Source organism: Onthophagus taurus, chromosome 1 (genome assembly GCF_036711975.1).
Source record: "Onthophagus taurus isolate NC chromosome 1, IU_Otau_3.0, whole genome shotgun sequence".
NCBI classification, from domain to species: Eukaryota; Metazoa; Arthropoda; class Insecta; order Coleoptera; family Scarabaeidae; genus Onthophagus; species Onthophagus taurus.
This window is the reverse complement of record NC_091966.1, coordinates 18,812,100-18,837,642: the sequence shown is the minus strand read 5'-3', so window position 1 is coordinate 18,837,642 and position 25,543 is coordinate 18,812,100. Positions and strand designations below refer to the sequence as shown.

Below are 25,543 nucleotides of genomic sequence, written 5' to 3'. Positions count from 1 at the left end.
TTGAATGTAATGAAAGATAACCTAAATTTGACATTAAAAAAGATTGTGTTTTTGTGGATACTCATCTATGTTATCATGGTTACATCTTTTTAGACTAATCATTGGCGCCAGTGATTTCAAAAGGGTGCAGACTTTTCCGATCCATGCATGCATGATTTCAACTTGCATGCCAGTTGATGTTTACACATGTAATTTAATTTTACTGGCGCGCCAATTTTGATTGGCGCCACTAAATCCATGCATGTCTAAACTCACTTTTAACATAAACCCTACTTGAACACATTACCCGCGAAGAAGTGAAATGGAAGCTTAGGAGTTGCTGAAGTTTTGTAATTATTAATAAATATCAACATTATGTATGAAATGTCCGGAATATCACAAAACATCTTACACTGTAAAAAAATCATGTAAATGATGTGGATTTATGACACCATGAAACATTTATAAAATGTTCACTACAAATTAAATAAATGCTGTCAATATACAATTTTAAGGGAACATTTTATTTAATTAATTTGATTATACTTTTGTTAGAGTAATAGACAATTTTGTCGATTTTTTGAAGCATTTCAAATTATATTGTTGTCTTAACAAAGCAATACAATACTTTACGTTTTAAAGTTGTTCATTTTAGTTGTAAAATGATGAAAAAAACAAAATAAGGACAACTTTTAAAGTTCTATAACTAAAGATGTATTTGCCAAAATACTATTAATACATTTTTCTAAGAAAATATTGTTCATTCAGTGTCAAAACAAACTCATTAAGAAATTTAGTAAACATATTTACTGTTTAATTTTTCACCCTATTATGTAAATTTGCTACTTAGAACATCACGCTCTAGGAACTAATTAACTTGCAATGTAAAATAATGAACCAAAGGAAAATAATTGAAAAAAAAAATAATGAAACAATTTATTCTTAAATTAATCATAAATAATTTATACATTCTTAAACCACATTATTACAACTATTAATTGAAATTTAAATGAATTAATATTCGCTAAATTAAAAATTTTTATTCATATATCACAGTAACATAAAACTCAATTTTTTAAGAGAAAGTTAAATGAATTGATCCATATTTACATGAGCCATAGCGATATCTGTAGGTGTTGGTCCCTGAGATATTAAAAAACTTTCTTCAGAACTATCATCCACCACGTTCGTTAAACCGCATTGTAAAACTGGAACGTCGCTTGTTTCTTTTGGTAACTTGGTTACTTTCATAGAACTTTTCTCAATTTTTGCAGTACATTCACCAAGAAATTTGTTCAAATTCTACAAAAATAATTAGTAAAAAGATAGTACCACAAATGTATTGAACTTATTACATCTGGTAATTGGAATTTAAATTTATCCATATATTCCTGTAAATAATTGTGAGTATTTTTATTAACAATAGTAAATTGATTTGCAATGGCGAATGCAAAATCACCCTGCGGTGGATTGTAAAGAAGATTTTGTACAGAAACAACATCTCCTTTTGAAATATCGTCTAGTAAACGGCATAATTTTGGTCCATCTCTTACTCTAACAAACATTATATTTCCCAAAAAATCCGCCAACCAAAAACTTTGATCCGAATCTGTTACAATTAAATAAACAACCACGCCAACCGTATCAAATTCTTCCAGCGGTGGTTTACAATGCTTATCCAATAGCAACTCAATTGGATATGCTTGTCGTTTGAATTTGTTACGCGAAACTTCTTTATCTAATTTAAAAAACGTGGTTTTTGTAGAAAATAATTCGCCATTATATCTCGGCAAAATATTGTAAACATAATAGACTCTGCATTCTTTTAATAAACCTAAGTCATCTTCGGTTGGATTCCACAAACAAAATTGATATGGTTTATTTGATCCACAAGTAGCATCTAAGACTAATAACTTTAAAATTGCCACAACATTTCTTTTTGTTAACTTTAGTTTTTCCATTTCTTCTGCTATTTTCTTTGATAATTGTTGTTGGGTTTGCATACAAACCGTTTGTCTGTAATCTAAAATGTTTGCTCTTTGTGATGGCGACAAATATTCCTGTAAATGATTGAATTAGATATTGTATTAAAAAAAACTTTAAAATAAATAGAAATACCAAAAACGCATCCGGATCATTTGCTGATTCAAGAAGTGCTAATAAAGTTTTAGGGCAAGTTATTTTTAATAATTCACCTTTACTTATTTTTGAAGGTTGCAAACAATTTTTTTTTCTTTCTTGCATTTTTTCAAACTCATGTGTTTTCTGAACTTCATAATGAACTTTTTCCATTTTTGTTAATCTATCGTTTTCAAATTCTCGAATACGTTTCTGTTCGGCTTTAAAATTTCTCCATACTAAAGTCAAAAAAATATATAAAATTAGAGATATGTAGAATAACTTAATTGTAGGTATATTTTTTTGAGTTAGAATGTATTTTTGAAGTTAATGAACTCTAACATTAGAATGTTGTAAGAAGTTTAAAAAATGAAAAGTGATTCATTATTAAATCAAATTCATAATGGAGTGGCCTACAAATATTGTGTAGAAATCAACTGCGAATGAATAATTTTGATTGACAAAAATAAATGTTTGAGAGTTTACAAAATCCAGTCCCCTCATTAATTGAATCGCGTGCCATTATGCTCTTCACATCTTCACAGAATAGGCCAAACACAAGATTGCTATCGATGATACTCAATTTTACCACAAAATTTAGTTTAATGATCTGGAAGCCTTTGGTGTACTTGATGGACTGGTGGAATTATTAGGTAATATTTCTTTAAAAATGATGTCAGTGACAACATTGGAATAATTATTTTCGTTTTTAATGGAACAACATTTTTCGTTTCTTAATGGAATAAAGTTAACGTGGAATAGCTGTTGTTTCACCAAGAAGGCACAACATGCCACAAATTGCCCAAAATCGTTCAATGAGAGCATAATTGAACACTCCAGTACAAAAACCAGACAAGTACGCCAAAGTAAAATGTTGGAAAATAAGGAAAAACTGTTTATTCTTTTTTATTATGATTTTGACAGTTTTTGTGATATCTACATAGTCGATAGGCGTATAGATGTTAGTTTTAGATAAATTTTAATTACTAATTATTTTTTGTTTTTTGTCTGCATAAAAAATGTTCTAAATGAAATGCTTTAAACCTTAGAAGAGGCAGATGGTGATTTGTATTAAAAAAAAAAACAGTTTTTCAACAAAATATGGATGTCTGATTTTTGCACCAAATTTTCAGGTATCTCGTTCTTGCACAAAAAATAAATACCATAGATTTTAAACATTATTCATTGTTTAAATTTAAAAAACACACCAAAACATATTATTTAAACATAGTGAAGTGTAGTGATGTAAAATTACCGGTAATTTAAAAATCGGTAATATTACCGGTAATGTTACGTAATTCTTTTTAAGTAATACAATTTTTTTTTATTTCAAAACTGTAAAAACATTACGAAAAACAACAAGAACGTTTTTTAAACTAGTCAGAGTCACAATGGACTATGTAATAGAGTGGATAATGGTAAATCATCCTCATCATCATTCGGATCATCCCTAACCTCGTCATCTGAATCTTCTTTCTCTTTCGTTAATTGAGTAAAGTCTATAACTTCGAAACCGATATCTTCTTTTTCTATTTCTTCTTCAGTAGCTTCTACTATTTTTGAATGATCGTCTTCATTTAGTAAATTATAATTATGGCAATATAAGTTAGTTTTCCGGCCCTCTCCACGGTAAGTCTGTTTCTTCTTTGCCGATGAATAAATCCGTAAGTACTAAAGGTTCTTTCGGTTACGGCTGTTGACGATGGTAAATTTAAAATGTCTACAGCCAACCTACTTATTTTAGAACTGGAGCAAATTCCTGCCCACCAAACAGGTCCAGACAGACATTTTTCGCTGGAAATAACGAATTCCTTAGCAAAATTATTACCTCTAATTTTGTACAGTGCGAGTGCTTCCATAATAAGATCTACTTGTGAAGAATACTTTGGATGACGCCTTGCAGTTTCATAGATGAACTCCGTTGCAATTAAATTTTCATCTTCAGTTAAAATGTCGATTTGGTTCTAATAGGTAAGCAGCAAGATGAACGGGTTTAAACATTTATTTTGTCGTTTTTCAAGAATTGAACACATTTTCTGGTATTCCAACATAGTAATAGATAAATTTGATACTTTGTCACATAATATAGATCTTATTTCAAAAAAGCAGGTAAACACTTTTGAGATTGTTAGCCCGTTAGCTTCAAAAATCGTTATCCACTTAGTGATTGGCTGGAACAAGTCATAAGTTGCTTCTATTTGTAACCAAAATTCGTTTTGAAGAAGAAGTCTTACTGTATTTGATGAAAGAACATCAGAAATATCTGGGCTATCATCAACTACTAAACTTTTTATTGAATGTTTAGTGTCCAAAAAGCTTTTTAGACAACAAACAAAGGAACCCCATCTTGTTTTCACCGGCAATTTTAAAGAGATGTATCGCCCCGTTTTGTCCAACTGGATTTTTTCAAACGTTGCATGTAAAATCTGCGAATTTTTCAGGTCAGATACAATTGAAATTATGTTCTTTTTAAAATTGGAAAAATGGTCTAATTTCAAGAAGTCTTTAACCAGAAGGTTTAGACCGTCGCAAATACAACCATAATTAGTAATGTAATCGTACTTGCTGCTAACTATTTCACGAGCCTTTTTTATGTTAGCTATGTTGTCAGTGACAATAGCTAGAAAATTTGAAGCTCCTAATTCTTTCAACACTTTTTCAATTTTTGAGGCCAAAAATGTTGCTAAATGTCTGTTATTTTCGGTGTGTATTGATTTGTAAAATACCGGAAGAGGTGTATTAATAACAAAATTAGATATATAGTATGTCCACGGAAAAGGTGTTGAATAGGAAAAACTTTTTTATTTTTAATTTTATCGAAAAAAGTTAATCTTGATACAAAATTTTGCTAGTTCTTAGAGTAAGGTTGGGATAGAAACATTTAACATTTTTTATACGTGGTGTTCAGAAAATTGAAAAAACTTTAAATGGTACAAGAGTAAAGTGCATTTATTTGAGAAGATAAGGAAATAAGTTACTAGGAAAAGTTGTTCAAAAGTAAAAGATAGTCTCTAATAGAAATTTTCGAAAAAATCTGCCTACTTTTATTTATGTGTGATCTTTTTGTACTAGTAGGCGTTGATAGTGACAAGCTTTATTGACACTTCGCTTTTATACTTTATTAGCCGTAGTATTGTCAGCTTAAAATGCATACTTTACAGCAAAAAATTTACTTGGTGCAATGTTATGGGAAAGGCGAAAAATATTATCGTCGAGTTATTCAGGAATTTAATGAAAAATTCTCCAATGGGTATGTTTCTGAGACTATTTGCCGTAAAATAATGTTGAAGTTTTTAAGCACTGGGCCATTGTTGCGAATACCTATATAAAAGAAGAGATACGATGAAAATGATGCAAGCACTTTGTTGGTATTACATTCAGTAAAGGAACACCCGAAATTATCATTAAGAAGAAGAGCTGAAAATCTTCAATTTGTTAAAAAGTCGCAAATTCAGAAGATATTAAAACACAACAAGATACATCCATACAAGCCAGTTTTTAATCATGTTTTGGTGGTTTTCTGATGAATCAACTTTTTCGACCAATGGTGTTGTGGCTTCGCAACATGCACGATATTGGAGTGAATCAGTACTGTGTTAAAGTAAATGTATGGGGCGCCATTTCTTATTACGGAATAATAGGGCCATACTTCTTTGACACTACTTGTAATGCGAATAGTTATTGAGCTATGTTAAGAAATTTCCTCGATGGTGAATTAGACAATCTTCCATTAAAATACAGTCGTTCATTTTATTTTCAACAAGATGGATGCCCAGCACATTATGCGGCAACGGTTAGACAATGGTTAGACCATACGTTTCCAGACCACTGGATTGGGAGACAAGGACCAGTTCAGTGGCCTCCTAGGAGTCCAGATTTAACATTAATGGATTTTTTCCTATAGGGCCGATTGAAACAAATTTTTTATTGCACACCTCAAATAAATGCCACTACTCATCAATTAAAGGATGCGATTAGAGATACCGTTGCTTCAATATCTTTACATGAGGTTAGAAAAAGTTTTGATGAATTACTTGTTCGTTTAAAGACATGTGCCCAACAGGGTGATAGTGTGTTTGAGTAAATAAACTTACAATTTGTGCATTGTTAATTTAGAATTAGTTAATTGATATGAAAATAAATTTAATGATCACAAATAAATAACAGCACGCTGATTTTTTCTAAAATTGGTATTAGAGAGTACTTTTGAACAACTTTTCCTAGTAACTTATTTCCATATCTTCTCAAAGAAATGCACTTTACTCTTGTACAATTTAAAGTTTATTACAATTTTTTGAACACCGCGTATAAAATATGTTAAATTTTTCTATCCCAATCTTACTCTAAGAAGTAGCAAAATTTTTTATCAAGATTAACCTTTTTCGATAAAATTAAAAATAAAAAAGTTTTTCCTGTTCAACACCTTTTCCGTGGACATACTGTAGAGTCATTTCAGCAATTTGACCATCCATCCATTTTTAGGCTTAAGATAGGTGCTTCACTAATTTTTGAAGAAACTGCAGCTTTTACTCTAGTGTACTCGGATTCGAGGAGTGGATTTGACAACTGGTAACGAGAGGGTGGTTTATATGCGCATCTCATTGCTTTAAATACATCTAACCATACTTTTTTTGTTGTCATATCTAAGGGGGCCCTGAGACATAAATAGCCCTTGCGAGTATTTCATCAATCTTATTGTTTTCTTGAGAGGACATGTTATCAAAATACGAAGAAATTGTACCCTTTGATGCTTTAGTAGTACTTGAAAATGAAGAACTAGCTGATGAAGGCACAGGCCTGACTAGTGAAGCAATTTCTGAGTCTAAAGATTCTCCCTGCCCCTGCTGAGAGGTGGTATCAGTATCATCAGCATCACTATCTTCTAATACCTCGGTTGAACTTGGCGTGGTGTTATTGTTACTACTGGAAACATTTATTATAGGCAATTTCCCTTTTTTAAGAATTTGTACTACATTTTCAGGTATTTTGACACATTTTAGCAAATGTTGGAATTGTCTGGTAGCATTTCTTTAAAGGAGATTTTACAATATTTACAGAAATAGTTGTCTTTATCTTTAAGATCGTAGTACCTCCAAACATCACTCTTCGGCTTAACCATATTATCGCAACTACAAAATAAACATCATGCATTTCGGGAAGAGCTCAACTTAAAAATATCTAGACTTACCAGTTCAAATACACACATAACAAGGCAAAACAATTACAGTTATTTAATAGGAATCGCACTGATAGTTATAAACAACACCTTTTATAACAATAATGTCACTAATTATGATGAAGATTGTTTACAACATATCGCTTGCCGCTTGCCACGGGCCACGGGGAACCATGGAATTGTCACAAGTTAGATTTCGGGTATTCCCCGATCGATATGTGCGGCCGCGCGGCGCCAGTGACGCCATGTACAGCTGGGCAAATAAATGAGAGTATAGAGCGGAAAATCTCCTAGAGCGATCTTGCGGTAATATTACGTAATATTACCAAAATTACCAGTAACATTTCCTCGGTAATATTACCCTTTACATCACTAATGAAGTGTAATCTAGTCAGAATCGTCGTCAATACAGTCGTTCTCGTTGTTGGCTGGGGCACCGGCGTTTTGTATTTCAAATATTTCATTGTAGTAACTTGTCTGCCGCTGGTACGTATTTGTTGGCTAAATACATGACGTGATCGTATTTTTGCGGGTATAACTTTCGTTTTTCTTTATACAGTTTCTGATCAGGATTAGGCAATGTCGCTTGTTGGTTAGGTTTTTCAAGAATACAATCTAAAAATATGACACTAACGCTCACTTGAATCACCGGAATCTTTTGTCTATCGTATCGAAAGAGGCGATATTTGGAAATTGTGAATTTATCTCCGCGTGATGTAGTAGTTTTTTTAAACTTATGAATAAAATGACTTTTATAGTCCAGTAACATTTCTTGATCGACAGTAATAGTTTGGTAATTACGCGAGGCCAAGTTAATGATTCTGGCATATTCTTGGGGCAAATAAATTTTCTCATGTTTTTTCTTTTCTTGCGTTATCCACCCAAAAGCTCGATCACAGAGGAGAATACTGTGGGGGAAACTGTATACAAAAACTGCACCATAGCAGCGTTTTTGTTTTGTGAGCTGCAGTTGTCTGAAAAAATATACAACTCTGTGACTTTTGCATCTAGTTTAGTTGCAATAAAATGATTTAGCAAACTAACTACAACATTCTGATCCTTTGAACCAGTCAACTCGTCATACAAATAACAAAAGCTTGTATTTAAGCTGGCAGCGTGAAATTATACACCCATAACTGTCGCTTATAGAAAACATCGCCAGAGAGGGCAGTGGAAAATTTTGTTGAAAATCCATTGAAATTGTTTCAATGTGACCGTTCATCAATAGCAAGTACAGTTTTTTCTTTTATGTCTTTATAAAATGTTCCAGCTTTAAGATGTAGTTTCTGTTCTGTCTCTAACTGTGTTTTTATATCAGCAGTGTCTGCAGCAGGAATTTTTACGACATATTCTTCGCAAGTTTGACATGTGTCTGTTTTGAGTTTTCCAAAACTAATATTGAAATTTTCGACAAAATATTTTCGATAGTAATCATATTTAACATTTGGATTTATTTTTCTTTTATTGATCAAATTGTTGTGTTGTTGTGGTTCATATATCTCCAAATACAGTTCGTACATTTTCGAAATATTTAAAAGTGGGGACAGAAAATAATGGCCCGTGCGATAATGGCTTTGGTATTTTGGAAAGCTCCTAATGTGGGTATCAATTTTATTGTTGATGTCTTGTGATATTTTATTAGGTCTTGTTGAATGTTTCCCACGTTGGTCCAGGGGTGCAGTAGAATGTGTTTTTAAGTGATTGGCAATACTTTCCACACGACTTTTGGTAATGCAATGGATGGACATAAAACCACGTTTACAAACATTGAAGGTATTGCCACCATGTCTTACCTATGTGTTTAATGAATAAGTCAGTGGATTAAATTTCTGCCTAAATCAAATTAAAAACTAACCACGTATGCGAAATTTGCACTCTTTGGTTTACTAGTCCCAGCTTCCACGGCTGCCTGATTGACTTTCTTACGTTTTACTGGTATAGTTGTAATAAGTCCAGCCAAATAAGAATCTTGAAGATTTTTGCTTTGCAATTGGTAAAAACTATCAAAAATCTCTCGTACAATGTCCACGCCAACCTTTTCGAAACATTTGCTTGTACATGAACAAGCGGCTCCCACAACTTTTTCTGGTACAATACGATTTGATGTATTTAAATATTCTTTCCCCAAAGCACGTTTTACTTTCCATATGTTTCGAGACCATTATTCTCTATGCACTTTTCGTTTCCGACCGTTCCGATTTTCTAGGTTAGAATCAGCTTCGTGCTATTCGTTTTCTAAGTGTCCTGCACCCTCACTTGAAGAAGCACTTTCTTCCACACGTTCACTATCATTTGGATCATAATTACTATCGGCATCAGTCACGTATGGATCGGATTTAGTAGCATCACTTAACTGTGACATGTTCATGTTTACAATCGCAACCTACTGGGCAAGCCACATGTCTTGTTCTTACACCGAACGACAAACTATACGGCATACTGCGCAATAACAAGACACTGAACATATTATAACGTATAACTCCCGCCAAATCAAGACACAAGTCTGATTCTTGCCCCGAACGATAGGAGTGATATTTACTTATTCAGAACCAGACATATCTCAAGTTTGCCAAAAGGTGGAGATGTCCGGTTCTTGCACTGGGGTGTTCAATTCCACAATCGTGTAATATCACACTAGATGAATTCATTTGTTTGGAAGTACGTAAAATCCGTCCCTAGTAAAAAGAAGCACTTTAGACCACTTGTCAACCAACATTTGCGTTATTATCCATATACGGCCAAAATTTCTTTTATTTATTCTTTCTTATTCCATTTATGTGCAAACTCCAGATGATGTACTATTTAGCCCGTGCAGTGATCATCGTACACCACTTTTCTTTACTACTGATCATAAAAGTGATTATTGGTTCCGACGCTATAGATCTTCCCAGATTTGTTTCCGCTCTAACCCGTTACTCAATTGAGACGTTATCAAACACCACATCTGCTGTCGTACCAAAAACCGTTCGGAAAGATCTCGCAACCCTGTAATAATAATACGGGTACAACCTCTAAAGATAATTTTCGTTTGGATACCATCAGCTTCTTGGTGTTTGACATTACGCATGACTAACATACTTTGAATAGTGTGAAATTGTCGTACCTCGTTTAAATCTACTTCACTTAACATTGTGCCTTTAATGTGGTTGACTACTACTTAATACATGGTGGTCGTTCCGATAATAATCCTAGTATCGGCGATCTTAAAAGAATCGGGATCACCGAGTATCATCACTCTATTAACTTTAATTTATAATACGAGCACCAGGACAAAAGTATTTATATATGTAGTACGCGGTTTAAAAAATATTTTAGTTGCTTAGGACAGTTATTCGGCATTACGGTGTAGAAAATGAGCTCCAGGGTTGATCGGACAGTGTAAAAAGTGCGGTTACCAACTGTTTCAATGTTCACCTACAATCATGTAGTGTAGACAATAGCTGCTTAGAAAGCTTGCCTATAATATCGATCATATTCAATGGAAAGTGAGTCCAGGCCATAAGAGGCTATTGTTTTTATCGTATTGATAAGTAAGACCTGTAATAAGTCGCAAAACGCTCAGCCAACATGCTGTTTCTGTAGAAAAAAAATCATCCTGCGAATTACAGGGGATGCGAAGTGATTAATGAACTCTAAAACATGAGAGATAATAAATATAAAGCTAAACAACAAGCTAAAACAAATAAAATAGCAAGACATGTTACTCAGAATGAATCTACAACCCTTAGAAAACCTGGAAAAACATACAGTCAAGCTGCAGCCAATAATTTATCTTAAACTATGAGTTACTGATGCAGTACTGCAATTGTAACAATAGACATTCAGACAAAAGCTCAAAGTACAGTGTGTGTGTTAATTAATTATCGTACCTGACGTCATCATTGCAAGTATGCAACCAATATCACAGTATTGGTATTGCAATACGCAAATCGCGTATTATTAAATAAATACGATGATGAGTATATTACATTCTATAATAAATTAAGTAACCGTTTAATTGTTGGAGGAGAACGCTAAACATACCTATTCTGACGCAAGATTGATTACCACTAAGAGACGTGAATTATAAAAAGCTAGGTCTGGGTCCATTGAGTATTGGGTATAAGGTTATTTAACTCGAACAAATTGACGTTGATGGGGTGAGGTGGGAAACATGACGTCATTGGAGGAAAAATATAACATGGTATATCATAATAGAAGTATAAATTTAATAATATTTATATTAATAATTATTTAAAAATTAAATAAGTGTTATTAAACTCAAGAAAAAAGACTTTGTGTTGGTTTACGTATATAAATGAAAACAGAAATGACAATTCTTTCAATGACGTCACAACAAGACCTTTGCGGATGGGATACGTTCATAACAACAGCGTTCATAGGGAGTTGGATAACCTTATACAATATGTTTACTCAACGGACTTTGGGTTTACGTATATAAATGAAAACATAGAAATGACAATTCTTCCAATGACGTCACTACAAGGCATTTGCGGAGGGGATACGTTCATAACAACAGCGTTCATAGGGAGTTGGATAACCTTACACAGTATGTTTACTCAACGGACATTGGATGTGGGTGCGAATTCGTGTCTACTGGCAAGTCGACGTGGCCTAGCTATAATAAGGCTCTCTACTTGATAGACTGCTTTGTTGTCTTCAAGAATATATCACCAAATAAAATTAAAATTGAAAGTGGCTTTAAAATTAATTCGGGCCATTCTCCAATACATCTAACAAATAGCGATAAAATCACTATGAAAGATCAAAATCCAAAGTTGATCAACAAACATACAAAATGGGACTATTTCAATTACCTTAAAAACAACGAAGCAATTGAAATAACTAAAAACTTTTACCAGTACCGCCCAGAAGGCTGCATGGAAAAATACACCCGTTATTAGGGGTAGACTGAAAAGCCTAAATTTCAAAAAAAAAAACTAAAGAGCTAATAGCTGAAAAGCGTAAACTTAGAAGAAGATGACATCAATCGAGAAACCCCCAGAATAAAGCTGAGCTCAATAGAGCCACCCTACATCTAACCATCAAAATAAAAAATATCAGGCAAGCATCAATCAGATGTTCGTCGCTCTTCTCTTTAGAAAACTATTAAATATATTATGCGACTAGTAACACATATGTCGCCTGTTAGAAAATTCGATGGTGACTGGGCTCGCAACAATTTAAGAAAAGCAAATAGTTTTGCAGAACATCTTGAAACAAGATTCCATCTCAATAAAAGAGCTGATGAATTTCCGAGTTTCCCCAGTACTCCTAAGGACGTAGTTGAGGAAATTAAAATAATGCGAAAAAAGTATCTAATAAAGAGTTACATTTTAAAAAGATTCCATAGAAAAATGCTGGTCAAACTAAGTACTTTGAACAATGCTTGCATACGCGTAAATTATGTTCCAGATGTATGAAAAACGGTCGAACTCATAATGATTCCAAAACCCGGCAAGAACCTAATCATTCCACTATTGCCAATTATGTCAAAGTTATTTGAGAAAGTGATCTTGAAGCGCCTCAAACGTATTCTCGATCAAAGAAACCTGATCACCATTAATAAAAAAAAAATAGTACCAAAAATAGTAATAAAATAGTACCAAAAAAATTCATAAGTAAGTTCTTTTTCTTCCATATTTAATGGACACCTTATCCTGCTTGGCAAGTGTTGTACATAACCAAAAAGATGTTAAGAACAACATTTTCCAAGACTTTAAGCATTCCATGTGGCAGGAGGATTTTGCAGACATGTTCTTCTACAAATTGTCTATCCCTTACAGTTATTGGAAATGCGATGATAATAAATACAATCATGTCAGAATCCAACACCAGGGACGGAGGTCTTTCCTAGTTTCTTCGTTACCGTTTGTATGCGAAACTCATTGATCAAGATTTACGACATTCAGAAATTTTCCTATGTCTACTTTCATTTATGGTGAGTTTTGGTACATTTTCTGCATTTTAAGTGGTCAATACCGCTTCATTTTACATCATTTTGTTATGTATTTTAACCCTTATCGTTCACGATTTATTTTTATATACTATTATTACCACATATGTGGGATCCAAGCAGAAAGAACAATCTCAGCAATCTCATAATAATAGAAATTAATATACAAATTGTGAGCCGATAGCTGCAGACTAACATTACTAACACAAAGGTTAATACAACTATACGTTATTCAGCATACATCCTGCAAATGAGTATCAAAGTGTCAAAGAGATGTATGATGAAGTTCTAGTTCGAACTAATGACGAGTTTTAACCCTAAAAAGATAATCATATTATGATGTACGTAGAAGATAATCATGATTAAAATTGACCCATGCGTTTTAACTAGCTGTAATCTCAAGTTTTATTTATTGATTTGAATAAACCAATCGCTATTATACCATATCTAGGTAAATATTGACTTTATAAAAAACTTTTTATACAAAAGTGGTTTAATATTTTAAACTACAGATTTTGACTTCGGCACTGGGGTTACAGGACCATACTTCCAGGCAGATGAAAATACAGACTCTCGGAGACAGCCATTAAATATGTGACACAAAACGTCAAGAATGTGCTGTCCTAGCATTCTTACCTTATCATATCTAAAGAAATCCCATCAGAACCAATATCCCCTGATTTTAAGGATGATAACAAATTCTCAATTTTATTAGCTGAGACAGGCTCAAACGTCAAGTCACCATTCACACTACCTATCCTATTGTCACGATAATAACTCAACAAATCCTGATTAGGAGGAACCAGAACATTTTGAGCAGAATCAACAAAAAATTTATTGACCATTTCAGGATCAGTTAAGCTACCCGGCAAAACAGCAGAAGATGAATTAACAACATTATATCTTTTTAAGCACTTCCATAAGTTACGCGAGTCACTTGTGTTACAGTTTTGTTCAAGAAAAACACGTTTCTCAGTACGGATGGCATTCGTAACCAATTACCAATTGTAACCTCCACGTTCACCATGGTGAATATTAATAGGATAAAAAAGAATAAATCCACGATGATATTTTTATTTTTCTAATTTCGGTACAACAACGTTTCGCTTTTTCCAAAAGTGTCCTCAGGTACGACGTCAAAAACTAAGAATGAGATGCACGTGAAAAAACGATCATGTGGAAAATTTTTCTTACGAAAACTACGACGAACCGATGATTGAAGATAAAAAGGATTAAAGATTAAGTAAAATTTTTGGAAACGGCGTGGGTTTACCATTCAGGTTAAAAACTCCAACGTCGGGTGATAGGTTAAAAATTTTTTGAAATGCTGAAGGCATTCGTGTGAAATTAGAAAAATAAAAATATCATTGTGGATTTATCCTTTTTTATCCTATTCGTGACCAAGTTGAGAAGATTCTAGTAATAAACAAGGTGTGTTTGTTCACGTGTACGTTTATATTTCTTAAACGCAGCATTTTTTACTTTTATCATCTTTTTAATATTCAAGGTTATCCCAGGTAAAGAGTTTTTCTTTACAACTCGAGTAACAATAGGGGCATAAACATCAAACAAAGCTAATAATGTTTCATTAAAATAATTAACTTTCTCATCAATAGAGATTAACTCAAAAACTGTTTCCCAATTCATCCTGTTCAAATCATTATTAAAATCCTCGATATTAATATTACGTAATATTAATATTACGAATATCCAAGATCATCAGTATCACTCTGAGCCTCCAAAAGACCCTCCGATACAAAAACCAGATCAATTAATGATTCAGAGTCACCCGAAACTCTAGAGTATCTACGGAGAAATATAGTTTCAAAAAGATGGTTGCCTTTATGTCTTGCAAAAGGACTGTTTCGAATAAAGATAACCTAAAGACAAAATTTAACAAAAGGAAATAATAATTTATTTATTATTAATTTTATTGCATTATTTCCTTAAAACTAAAGCAAATGCTCAAATTATAAGTACGAAGGCTTTCACGGCCGGTGTTAATTAAACTGAAATTAAATAATAGTAGTGCTATCACTAGAACTAACACTAGACCTAGAAGGTTTCGAGTTAAGCCGTGCGTCTTTTGAAAAAGTGTTTGACGTTTCGGATGAAGTCACTTTGAATTTGTTTCTGAAGAAGATTGCAACATGCATCCGAAACATCAAACACTTTTGTAAAAGACGCAAGGCTTAACCCGAAAGGTTCTAGATCTAGTACTCGTTTTAATGATAATGCTAATATATTATATAATAATTATATAATATATTATGATAATGATAATAATTGTTAGTTCTAGTTTTAGTTTAAATGTCCAAATTGTTTGCCGTCGGCACTAATAGAGGGCGTTTTTTTTAGCCAGATAGAACTTCCGAAAGGGTTAACTGTGAAACGAACTGTGAAACTCACTTTTTGATATTTATGATCAGTATACTCTGGCAAATCATCATGAACAGATTGATGCTTGAACAACGCTACCAAATTATCCAGATTTACTTTAAAAATCAGTCATCGCATAACTTATAGACGACTTCGTGATTTGTATGGCGCACATAATCGTCCATCTGAACAAGCCATTCGTCGAACTGTGAATAGATTTCATACCACATACTCTCTAATTGATGCAATAATATCAACACGTCGAAAAAATGTGCGTGTTGAAGAGAATATCGCCGCTGTAAACGAAAATGTGGAAGAAGATTCAAATTTATCGATTCGTCGTCGGTCGCAGGAATTAGGGCTCTCTCCGTCCACTACGTGGAAAATTTTGCCCAAAGATCTTGGCCTACACCCGTTTAAGATCCAGCTGGTGCACAAGACCATCATATGCGTCGTTCTTTCGCCGATTGGACTCTAGAGCAGTTGGAAACTGATCCCATGTTTTATCGCAAAATTGTGTTCAGCGATGAGGCTCATTTTTGGCTTAACGGGCCCCATATGGAGTGAAACCAATCCACAACAGACCCTACAGACTCCATTACATCGAGAAAAATGCACCGTTTGGTATGGTTTGCACGCTGGTGGCATTATTGGACCTTATTTCTTCAAAAATAAAGTCGGAGCTCGCGTTACGATCAATGGAGATCGTTACCGCACCATGATCAATGTTTTTTTGTTTGAAAATATGGATGACATTGATCTGGGCGAGATGTGGTTTCAACAGGACGACGCTACGTGCCATACGGCGACCGCAACCATCGACTTATTGAAATCAAAATTTGGCGATAAGTTGATTTCGAGAAATGGACGACATGCCAATTGGCCTCCAAGGTCGTGCGATTTAACACCTCTCGATTATTTCCTGTGGGGCCACGCGAAGTCATTGGTTTATGCTGATAAACCAACAACAATTGACACCTTGGAGACCAACATTGTTCGTGTTATTCGTGACATACGGCCAGCAATGCTCGAAAAAGTGGCCCAAAATTGGACTTCCAGATTGCGCTTCGTCAAGAACAGCCGCGGTGCCCATATGCCCAAAATCATTTTTAAATGTTAAATGCCCTAAATTGATCTTTCGAACAAGAACATTTTTTGGTTTAAAATTTAATTTCTTGTATTACTTTTTTCAATTTAAAGTTCTATCGGTCTTAAAAAAACACCCGTTACTTTTTACTAGTCGTGTAAATCTCCTTGCATTTATTTCGTCTGCTGCTGTATAAATATTTGTATTGCAGTTCGGCAAGATTTTCAATCGGTTTTGAATACACTTTTTCTTTGATGTAACCCCAATAAAAAAAATCGAGAGGATTTAGGTCGGAAGAACAAGGAGGCCTCGTAATCGAACCACGGCGCCCACCCAATCCATCTTTCGGGATATTTGTATTCAAGTAATCCCGTACATGACGAGCATAATGAGCTAGGCAATCATCTTGTAGAAACCACATTTCTCCGTAGATATTGAGTGGCACATCTTCCAAAGTTGGTAAATTATTTAGGAGGAAATACAAATGGCATAGGAAAGTATGAATTTTTTAAATAACCGGTTTTTTGCAAAAAGACAGGTTATTTAAAATTTAAAATTTTAAATATCAATAAAATTTTATTGATGTTTTATTTGTGACTCCTAGAGTAGCATGGTTAATAAGGATTACATCATTAAAAAAATGGCTATTAAATTTCGAACATTTCTGACCGTAGTGCCTAAAGATATGATCTACGGGAACGATTTTTAACATTTTCAAAAATATGTCTATTATCACTTCAGCGAGAAAGATGGATTTTTTTTCTTGCTTTTAGCAGAACAGGTATGGGTTGACCTCTCACGCGGTACCCGCTTGACGTTGAGTTTCGGGACACTTGTATAATAAAAATAAACATTAAATGCTTTAATTTTACGCAGACTGTCTTTCTAGGGTTAATAAAGGTTAGTGCTAAACATATTAATGGGAAATGTGGTATTACGTGTAAATTGTTATCATACATTAAGAGTTAATTCAAGTAGGAGGTCGACGTGCCGACTGTACAGCATAGATAATATGTTGAGGAAGCATAACATAGGTATATCATAATCATAGTAGTGAAGATGAAACTTATAATTTGACATCTAATATAATGCCAAAGTATTTTATTTTTTCTGTAGTTTCGATAGCAACACCCTTATGGCCGGTTTCTCGTACGAAAATGCATGTCGATATCGAACCGATATCGCGCTGTTGATCGATAACTATGGCGATATCGGTCATTTGGGTTTCTGAAAGGATCGATAGGAGATATCGGATCGATAACTATATCGCATGCAACAAGCCGATATCGACTCGATAAGTGTGATTAATGACAGTGATGTGTGTTAAAAGATTGCGAATTTTGATTAAACTGTTCATCCCATGCTTGTTTCTTTACCATGTTTGTGGATATTTTATTTCGTTTGATTTTCTATTACTGATTTTCGTTCCATAACTAATTCCACTAACAATTTTTTATCGCAAGAAATAAAATTCTTCGATCGTTTCTCCATAGCGCACGTATTATCAAACTAACCGTTTTCGAGAAAAGGAAGAGCCCAAATTTCAACAGATGTCTTTTATTATACGTTAGTAACGTTATTTTTCTTTTCTAAATTATTTAATTATTAAAAAAAAGAAATAATTTAACTTAAATAATTAAAATTTTAGTTTCTCTTTTTTGGATTACCAAAACAATGTAGTGGATGCTTCGCTGGGCTTGTCCCGTTTGCATCCCAAGTGTAATAACTAAATAAATAAATAATTTTACGAACTGTTTGTTCAAAATTTTTACCGGCTCCTATCGGCGGAAATAAACAAGTAACCGATTTTTTTACAAAATCGTTCGATAACCATGGATACCGGAACAATAGTTATCGGATCGATATCTTTTGACAGGTCGATATCGGCTGTTGGTGTTCTGGTACGAACTGATCGACAGATATTGCATACAATAGTTATCGAACGATTTTGTCAAAAAATCGGTTACTTGTTTATTCCCGTAGATAGGTGGCGGTGAAAATTTTGAACAAATAGTTCGTAAAATAATTTATTTATTTGTTTATTACACTTGGGATTCAAACGGGACAAGCCCAGCGAAGCATCCACTAATAAAACACACAGTACATAAACAAAAATAAAAAGTTGCTAAGACAAGGAGTTGATAACGAATTGATAATAATAATAAAAATTAACAAACAAAAATCATCAAATAATAACAAAAATGATTAGTAAAAAAAAACAATTAACAAAAAAGAGAAACTAAAAACTTAATTATTTAAGTTAAATTATTTCCTTTTTTAAATAAGTAAATAATTTACAAAGGACTATACTAACGTACAATAAAAGATATCTGTTAAAATTTGGGCTATCCCTTTTTTCGAAAACGATTAGTTTGATAATACGCGCGCTATGTCGAAACGAACGAAGAATTTTACTTCTTTCGATAAAAAATTGTTAGTGGAATTAGTTATGGAACGAAAATCAGTAATAGAAAATCAAACGAAATAAAATATCTACAAATATGGTAAAGAAACAAGCATTGGATGAACAGTTTAATCAAAATTTGCAATCTTTTAACACACATCACTGTCATTAATCACACTTATCGAGTTGATATCGGTGCTTGTTGCATGCGATATAGTTATCGATCCGATATCGGTCCGATATCTCCTATCGACCCTTTCAGAAACCCAAATGACCGATATCGCCATAGTTATCGATCAACAGCGCAATATCGGTTCGATATCTACATGCATTTTCGTACGAGAAACCGGCCAAGCCGTTAAAAGATATCGATCCGATAACTATTGCTCCGATATCTATTCGATATTATAATGTACGAGAAACCGGGCATTAAAGTTGTAGTGAAAATTAAGATAATAATGTTTTCAAGTGAATATACTAAGGACAGTAGAATCTACTGTCCTTGGAATATACTATTTTTTCGATCACAGTTATAGTTTAGGTAGAATTTGGTACAGGTATAGACTTGCAAATTCTTATAAACACTATAAATACTCCAAGATGACTGCCCTGAGAAACACCAAATATGATGAGTTGGGTTCAATCAGATAAAATTCTACCTATTTTGATTGTCTGACTTCTATACCACAGATGCTATATAATTGTTGAATATATTACCATTTAAAATATTAAAGAAGGAACATTTGTTGTTTCAGTTGTGAATAACGCGCTATCTATTGCCGCTTGCCTGTTATTGTTAATCGCGTTGTGGTAAAGAATATTTGATATTTTTCTAGTGTCCATTTTTATCAAAACTGGGTTCAATGCCGACATTGTTAGATTGTATTTAATAGGCTCTATGCTCTTAGATCCTCTTGTTGATGACAGGGTAACCATTGAGTTATGGTTTAGCTAATCTTCTCATAAAAATAACCCTCTGATAATTTAAATCTACTTACTTTTAGAATCATTAATCTTTTCCATAAATCTCAAAGGATAAATCCTGATGATTTGAATTTTAACACCACCAATCATCCCACCATCCGGTTTAATTGATTGCAATGGTATCAAAAATGGTTTTGGACATTTCTGATATCCTAATTTTGAATACCAAGGTGCTTTTCTTGTCGAGTTGTAACAAATCCTTAATTTCACATTCGCTGGCACCTAAAAAAAGAAGTGTTACTCCCCATTTTATATTGAGTTTGTTGTAATATACCTCAAGTGGATGACATCCCTCGCAATTTAATAACGTAACCCCAGTCGTAACAATTTTTGTACCAACCTTAATTTTTCCCTTTCCAACTTCAAAATTTAACGCTCTATCGATTAAGGCGGGTATACTATACCAACCATCGGTTAATTCAATTTCATTATTATTAATATTCTTAAATTTAATTATATTATAATCGACTTCAAAAAATCTATTAAAACACGTAATACTTACTTCTACACTTGATACACACCAAACGATTCTTTTTTGGGACACATCATCTTTTTCTAAAATCCTTCTTAAAGCAGGTCTTTCAGCTTTGTCAATTTCCCTATCATATCTATACTTCAATTGTTGTACAACATTTTCAACATTTAAGCTCCCACCCAAATGAGTGCTTAAAAATCTTTCGTAACTTGCTAATTTCCAAATTATCCATTTGTAATGATTTGCAATCCAACCGTTTGGAATTAATTTAGGATCAACACCACTCATAGTTTTAAAAGCTATTTCAATTTCTGGAAAACCGATGATGTTATGGACGTTTGGTACAATTAATGCGGCGTCTAACGTTGTATAAACGTTCATTGCAGAATTTTCAGAAGATCTTAAAATATTTTATGTTTTATTTAGTTTATGAATAAAAAGTTTATTATAAAAATTACCTTGTAAATGTAAAATGAATACTTCCTGCGTTCTGTGGTGTTATTGCTAAGATTAATTCAGGAATGTTGTTGGGGGATGACGAATTTGGTTTTAGATCTTTTAGTTGGAGTTTTATATGTTCTTTGTTTCTGATTAATATTCCAGGTTGTGGGCTAAGAAAATACAACAAATTCAATAACAGTTTATTAATTTATTGTATAAACTTACCTAATATTTTCCTTGCTATGCTTTTCCAACGATTCTTTCTGAAAATTTAAATAAGTCTTCTTTTCTTCCAACTCATTAAGTTGAATTTTCATCCATTCAATTTTATTATCAATTAAACTAAACCAATCCTCAATCCCACCTTTCATTTCTTCGCAAAGTAAAACAGATGGTGTTACATTTTCCGAAGAATTTTGTGGTTTCATCGAAAATGATGAAATATGATGATTTGAAATTGTAGGCGACTGTGACGATGGCGACATCAAAGAAGTACGTTGTGATGATTTAGCTTCCCTTATACTTTCTTTTAAATCTTTAACGCTCATCTTTAAATCGTCTTGGAACAATAACTTCGCGCGTTCTATTTTTTCATTGGGAATATTTATTTGATTAAATCGAGACATCCCAAATCGTTTTCGAGAAACGGAAAAGCGAGGTTTTTTATTTTTATTATCAATCGTTTGTATGGCATTATTTACAGTTGCGTAAACATCCTCTAATAATTGAAAAGTCTTTTTTGATTGAGTCGAGTGTGTTGTAGAAACGTTCGAGCTAGAATTACGTTTTATCACGTCGATTTCTTCTGATGGATGTATTTTATCGATTGTTGTATTTTCTGAACTTGGGACGAAATCGCCCATACAAAAATTATGATTATCAGAATTACGATGACATATTTGAGCAGCGGTTAAACTTTCTGTTTCTTGAATTGTCTCGTTTTTAACAAAATCACCAGCTTGAAAAGATAAATCGCCAAACATTGTTGTTGTTTTTGGAGAATTTTGAGGATTTAAGGAGTTTGTGGAAACATTAACTTTTGGTTGTAATTGTTGGCCACATTCTTGTTTTGATACAATCGACTCATTTTGGTCGGTTTCTATGCTTTCAAACAGTTTTTTAGCGTTACCCATAGCTTTTTCTGATACATTAATAACTTTACCTGAAGCGCATAAGAATCCACAATTTCTCATATCAAATATGGGTCTATCTTGTACATCTTCAATATTTGTTTTTTCTATAACTAGTATGTCATATAATTGTTGAGATTTATTTACTGTATTTTTTGATGAATTTACATCTTTCTCTAAGTGGTTATTATTTATATTATTTGAATATAAATTATCAATGTTTTCAAAACATTTTTTAGATGTATTCAAAGTTTTTTCGGAAATTTGTGTTTGTTTACCATTTACAGTTTTAGATCTTAAATCTATTTCTTTTTGTGGCACCTCAGCAATATCATCGCCTTCAAATGTATCATTATACATTCCTTTTGCTTTTTGTAATGCTTTCTCAGAGAATTTGATATCTTTTCCGCCAGCAGTTTTAAATCCACCGGAATGTTTTGGAGTTTGAATATTTTCTGATTCATTCTGCTTTTTATTTTTTACTTTCCCAAAACATTTAACGTTCTCTTCGGTTTCTTGGTCTGTACTATCATATATTTGTTTAGCTTTTTTCAAGGCTTTTTCTGAAAACTTAATATTTCTCCCACCAGCTGTTTGAAATCCAGCAAAGGTAATAGATTGTGGATTTTTAAATTCGCCACAATTTACAGATTCGTTTGGATATTGAAACGATTCCTGTCTATCCGTTTTATTTTTAAGGTCTTGAGCGGCTCCGTCATACATTTCCTTAGCTTTCTTCATCGCTTTTTCAGATATATTCATTGCTTTCCCTCCAGCTGTTTTAAATCCACCCATATTTATCGATTCTTTTTGGAAAGATTCTTGATTACAAACTTTATTTTCAGCAACATTTATATTTTCATATGTTTCATCATGTATTTCTTTACCTCTTTTTAAAACTTTCTCAGAAAATTTTATATCTTTCTCTCCAGCACTTTTGAATCCACCAAAATCAACAAAATCTTTAGGAGGTTGTAAAGATTCCTTGAAAAGTAGGAAAAAAAGAATTTAAATTATAACAAAAAGTTTCCTAGTATTAAATACAAAAATATTTCGTATATATATATCAGGTTTTTTAATAAAATTTTTTTTTCATCTATTCTTCCATAACTATTTAAATTAGTATCAATAATTAGTAATTAGTGTCAATATAATATTACTCGAACAGTAAAAATATGAGATATAATAAAGTCAACTTGAACAACAAATTTAATATAGTTTATATAATCCAGAATAAAGTCCAGAAAAATATGAATGCTTTTTGGCTAAATAATATCAATTTGGCAATCAATTAACATGTAAATAATGTTAGAGATAATGCACAAGGCGGCAACACCACGCATACCAGCCTAGTATGCCGTTTAAGTATTATGGATAAATTGCTAAATAAAAATAAGGCTCACCAGCCTACTACGCCGCCACCAGAAACATTAAATAAAATAGAGAACCTTGCAGATTTTATAAAAAACCTTGACCCAAACATGGAACGAAGTTCTAATGATTATGTGTAATACCTTTGCCTGTTACAAAACTTTATACCAAGAAGAAAAGCAGTCTAGTCTTATTCAGGTAACAATACATTCATTTTTAACAAAAGCCTTTTGAAAAATAATTAAATATTACACACCATGATTTTATAAATTGTTTGTTTACATATTAAAATGAAATATAAGTTTGTAGTTTTATTTGAACCTGCTTTCCATTTCTTTTATTCCAATCAACAAGTTACTAAACTGTGATCCTTTCTAGTTCTGGTAATCTATGTTAATGCGGAGGCGTTTTAAAATATCTGGTACGTATCTGGAAAAGTACGTTAAACGAGCGCTGACTGTATACGGATTTTAATGAAGCCTTTGACAGAGTGGATCACGGAATACTTTTGTCTAAACTACGAGAAATGAAAATAGACACTGGACTGTTAGAGTGCATACAGTCATATATAATAAGAAGAACTTAGATCTTGACCGTTGGAAAGGTTAAAGTCCCTCAACCTGTTTAAGCCTCTTTTATACACATTTTTATAATAACACAATTTCCTGCTTTCACTTTTTACAATGTATTCTAAAATGCTAACGAATTAAAAAATGTTTCTACAAGTTGATAATTTTTATAATTGCATCCAGCTCGATCATAATATTTATTGTATTCATAGCAGCCTAACACTAAATTTGGATAAGTTTAACGTAATAAGTAATAACATTTACTAAAAAGACAATGTATTGAATCGATAAGAAAAGTGACTGAACAAAAAGATTTAGGTGATATACTAAACCAGAAATATTAGTTTACTGTATAGTGTATACAGTCAGGGTAATAAGTAGGGGTTACGATATGTTGGGATTTGTACTAAGCATCCTGCATATCTACTCAGCATCGTAATGCATATCAGTACCACATAGATAAACTCGAGAATATTCAAAGAAATTAAACCGAGATTGAAAATTAAATAAAGGTGTTAGTATTTTCATTCTTTATAACTTACTTGTGTTAGCATTATGTTAGGTAATGATGTAGAAAAAATGGTTAATCAAAAAAGATTATTTAATTTTCTGTTAGTATTTGGGGATTAAAAAGCATAAAATGGGATATACAGGGTGGAGTTATTAGTATCCCGGCGGACGATAGTTACCAAACCGTTTGGCCCGATCTTACAAAACAGTTTATACCGCTCCGTATACCAAGAATAACTAAATGTTGGTATAAACACTAGAATAAACGTCTTACAATAACGGCGTATAGCATAAGTAACGGTATACGGTGCAGGATAGCTATACCGTATAATTCAACGCGCATAGCTTATACTAGGAATAAGTCAGAGACTGTTTGACATTGATTATAATGAATCAGACGTAATACTTATTGTATGAATAACACGTAATGCTGATTTTCAACTTAAAATTTGTGAGACATCCAAAAATAAGTTAAATTTACGAAAAAAACTAAGGGTGATGAAAATTTTTCATTATTTTTTCCGGATTCAGCACCCAAAAATCAATGAAGATCGCCTTTCAGTTTCAAAAAAGGTTTTTGATCGCAGGCCTGAGTAATTAAAACTAGAACTAATACTACACTTAGAACTAGAAACATTCGGATTTAGCCATATGTCTCTTAAGACGTCTAAACTCTAATGGTTCTAGTTCTAGTATTAGTTCTACATTAATAACTATAAAACTAGAACTAACACTAGACCTAGAACTAGAAACATTCGGATTTACCCGTCTTAAGAGACGTACAGCTAACCCAAATGTTTCTAGTTCTAGATCTAGTGTTAGTTCTAGTTTTACACTAGCACTGTTACTATGTAGAACTATTAACACCACAACTTAAAAATATTTTGTTCACATTCATATTCGTAAGGACGTAAAATGAAAATAAAAACAGAGTAATGGTAAACACCGCTGATCAATTTGATAG

General features: G+C 32.8%; 1 protein-coding gene and 1 long non-coding RNA gene across 3 annotated transcripts in view; both read right to left on the bottom strand.

Annotated features, from left to right (window-relative positions):
- Nucleotides 1–901: 901 nt before the first annotated feature.
- Nucleotides 902–25,543, bottom strand: part of LOC111422851 (breast cancer type 2 susceptibility protein homolog) — a 38,258-nt gene continuing 13,616 nt past the window's right edge. Inside the window, exons 4-11 of one of the 2 annotated variants that reach the window (XM_023056108.2) lie at nt 21,225–23,113; nt 21,017–21,169; nt 20,586–20,958; nt 20,358–20,525; nt 20,098–20,305; nt 2,098–2,336; nt 1,335–2,039; nt 902–1,281 (exon numbers count right to left, since the gene is read on the bottom strand). In XM_023056108.2, the coding sequence (XP_022911876.2) occupies nt 1,066–1,281; nt 1,335–2,039; nt 2,098–2,336; nt 20,098–20,305; nt 20,358–20,525; nt 20,586–20,958; nt 21,017–21,169; nt 21,225–23,113 (3,951 nt within the window). In that variant the 3' untranslated portion in view covers nt 902–1,065. Of the gene's footprint in view, nt 1,282–1,334; nt 2,040–2,097; nt 2,337–17,264; nt 17,528–20,097; nt 20,306–20,357; nt 20,526–20,585; nt 20,959–21,016; nt 21,170–21,224; nt 23,114–25,543 lie in introns of those variants that run through there. The other variant, XM_071198031.1, reaches the window with a different exon arrangement.
- On the bottom strand, nt 5,029–15,197 carry LOC139430760 (uncharacterized). Its single transcript, XR_011641143.1, has 2 exons — nt 7,286–15,197; nt 5,029–7,226 (listed from the first exon to the last, which is right to left on the bottom strand). It is a non-coding gene; the product is annotated as an uncharacterized lncRNA (long non-coding RNA).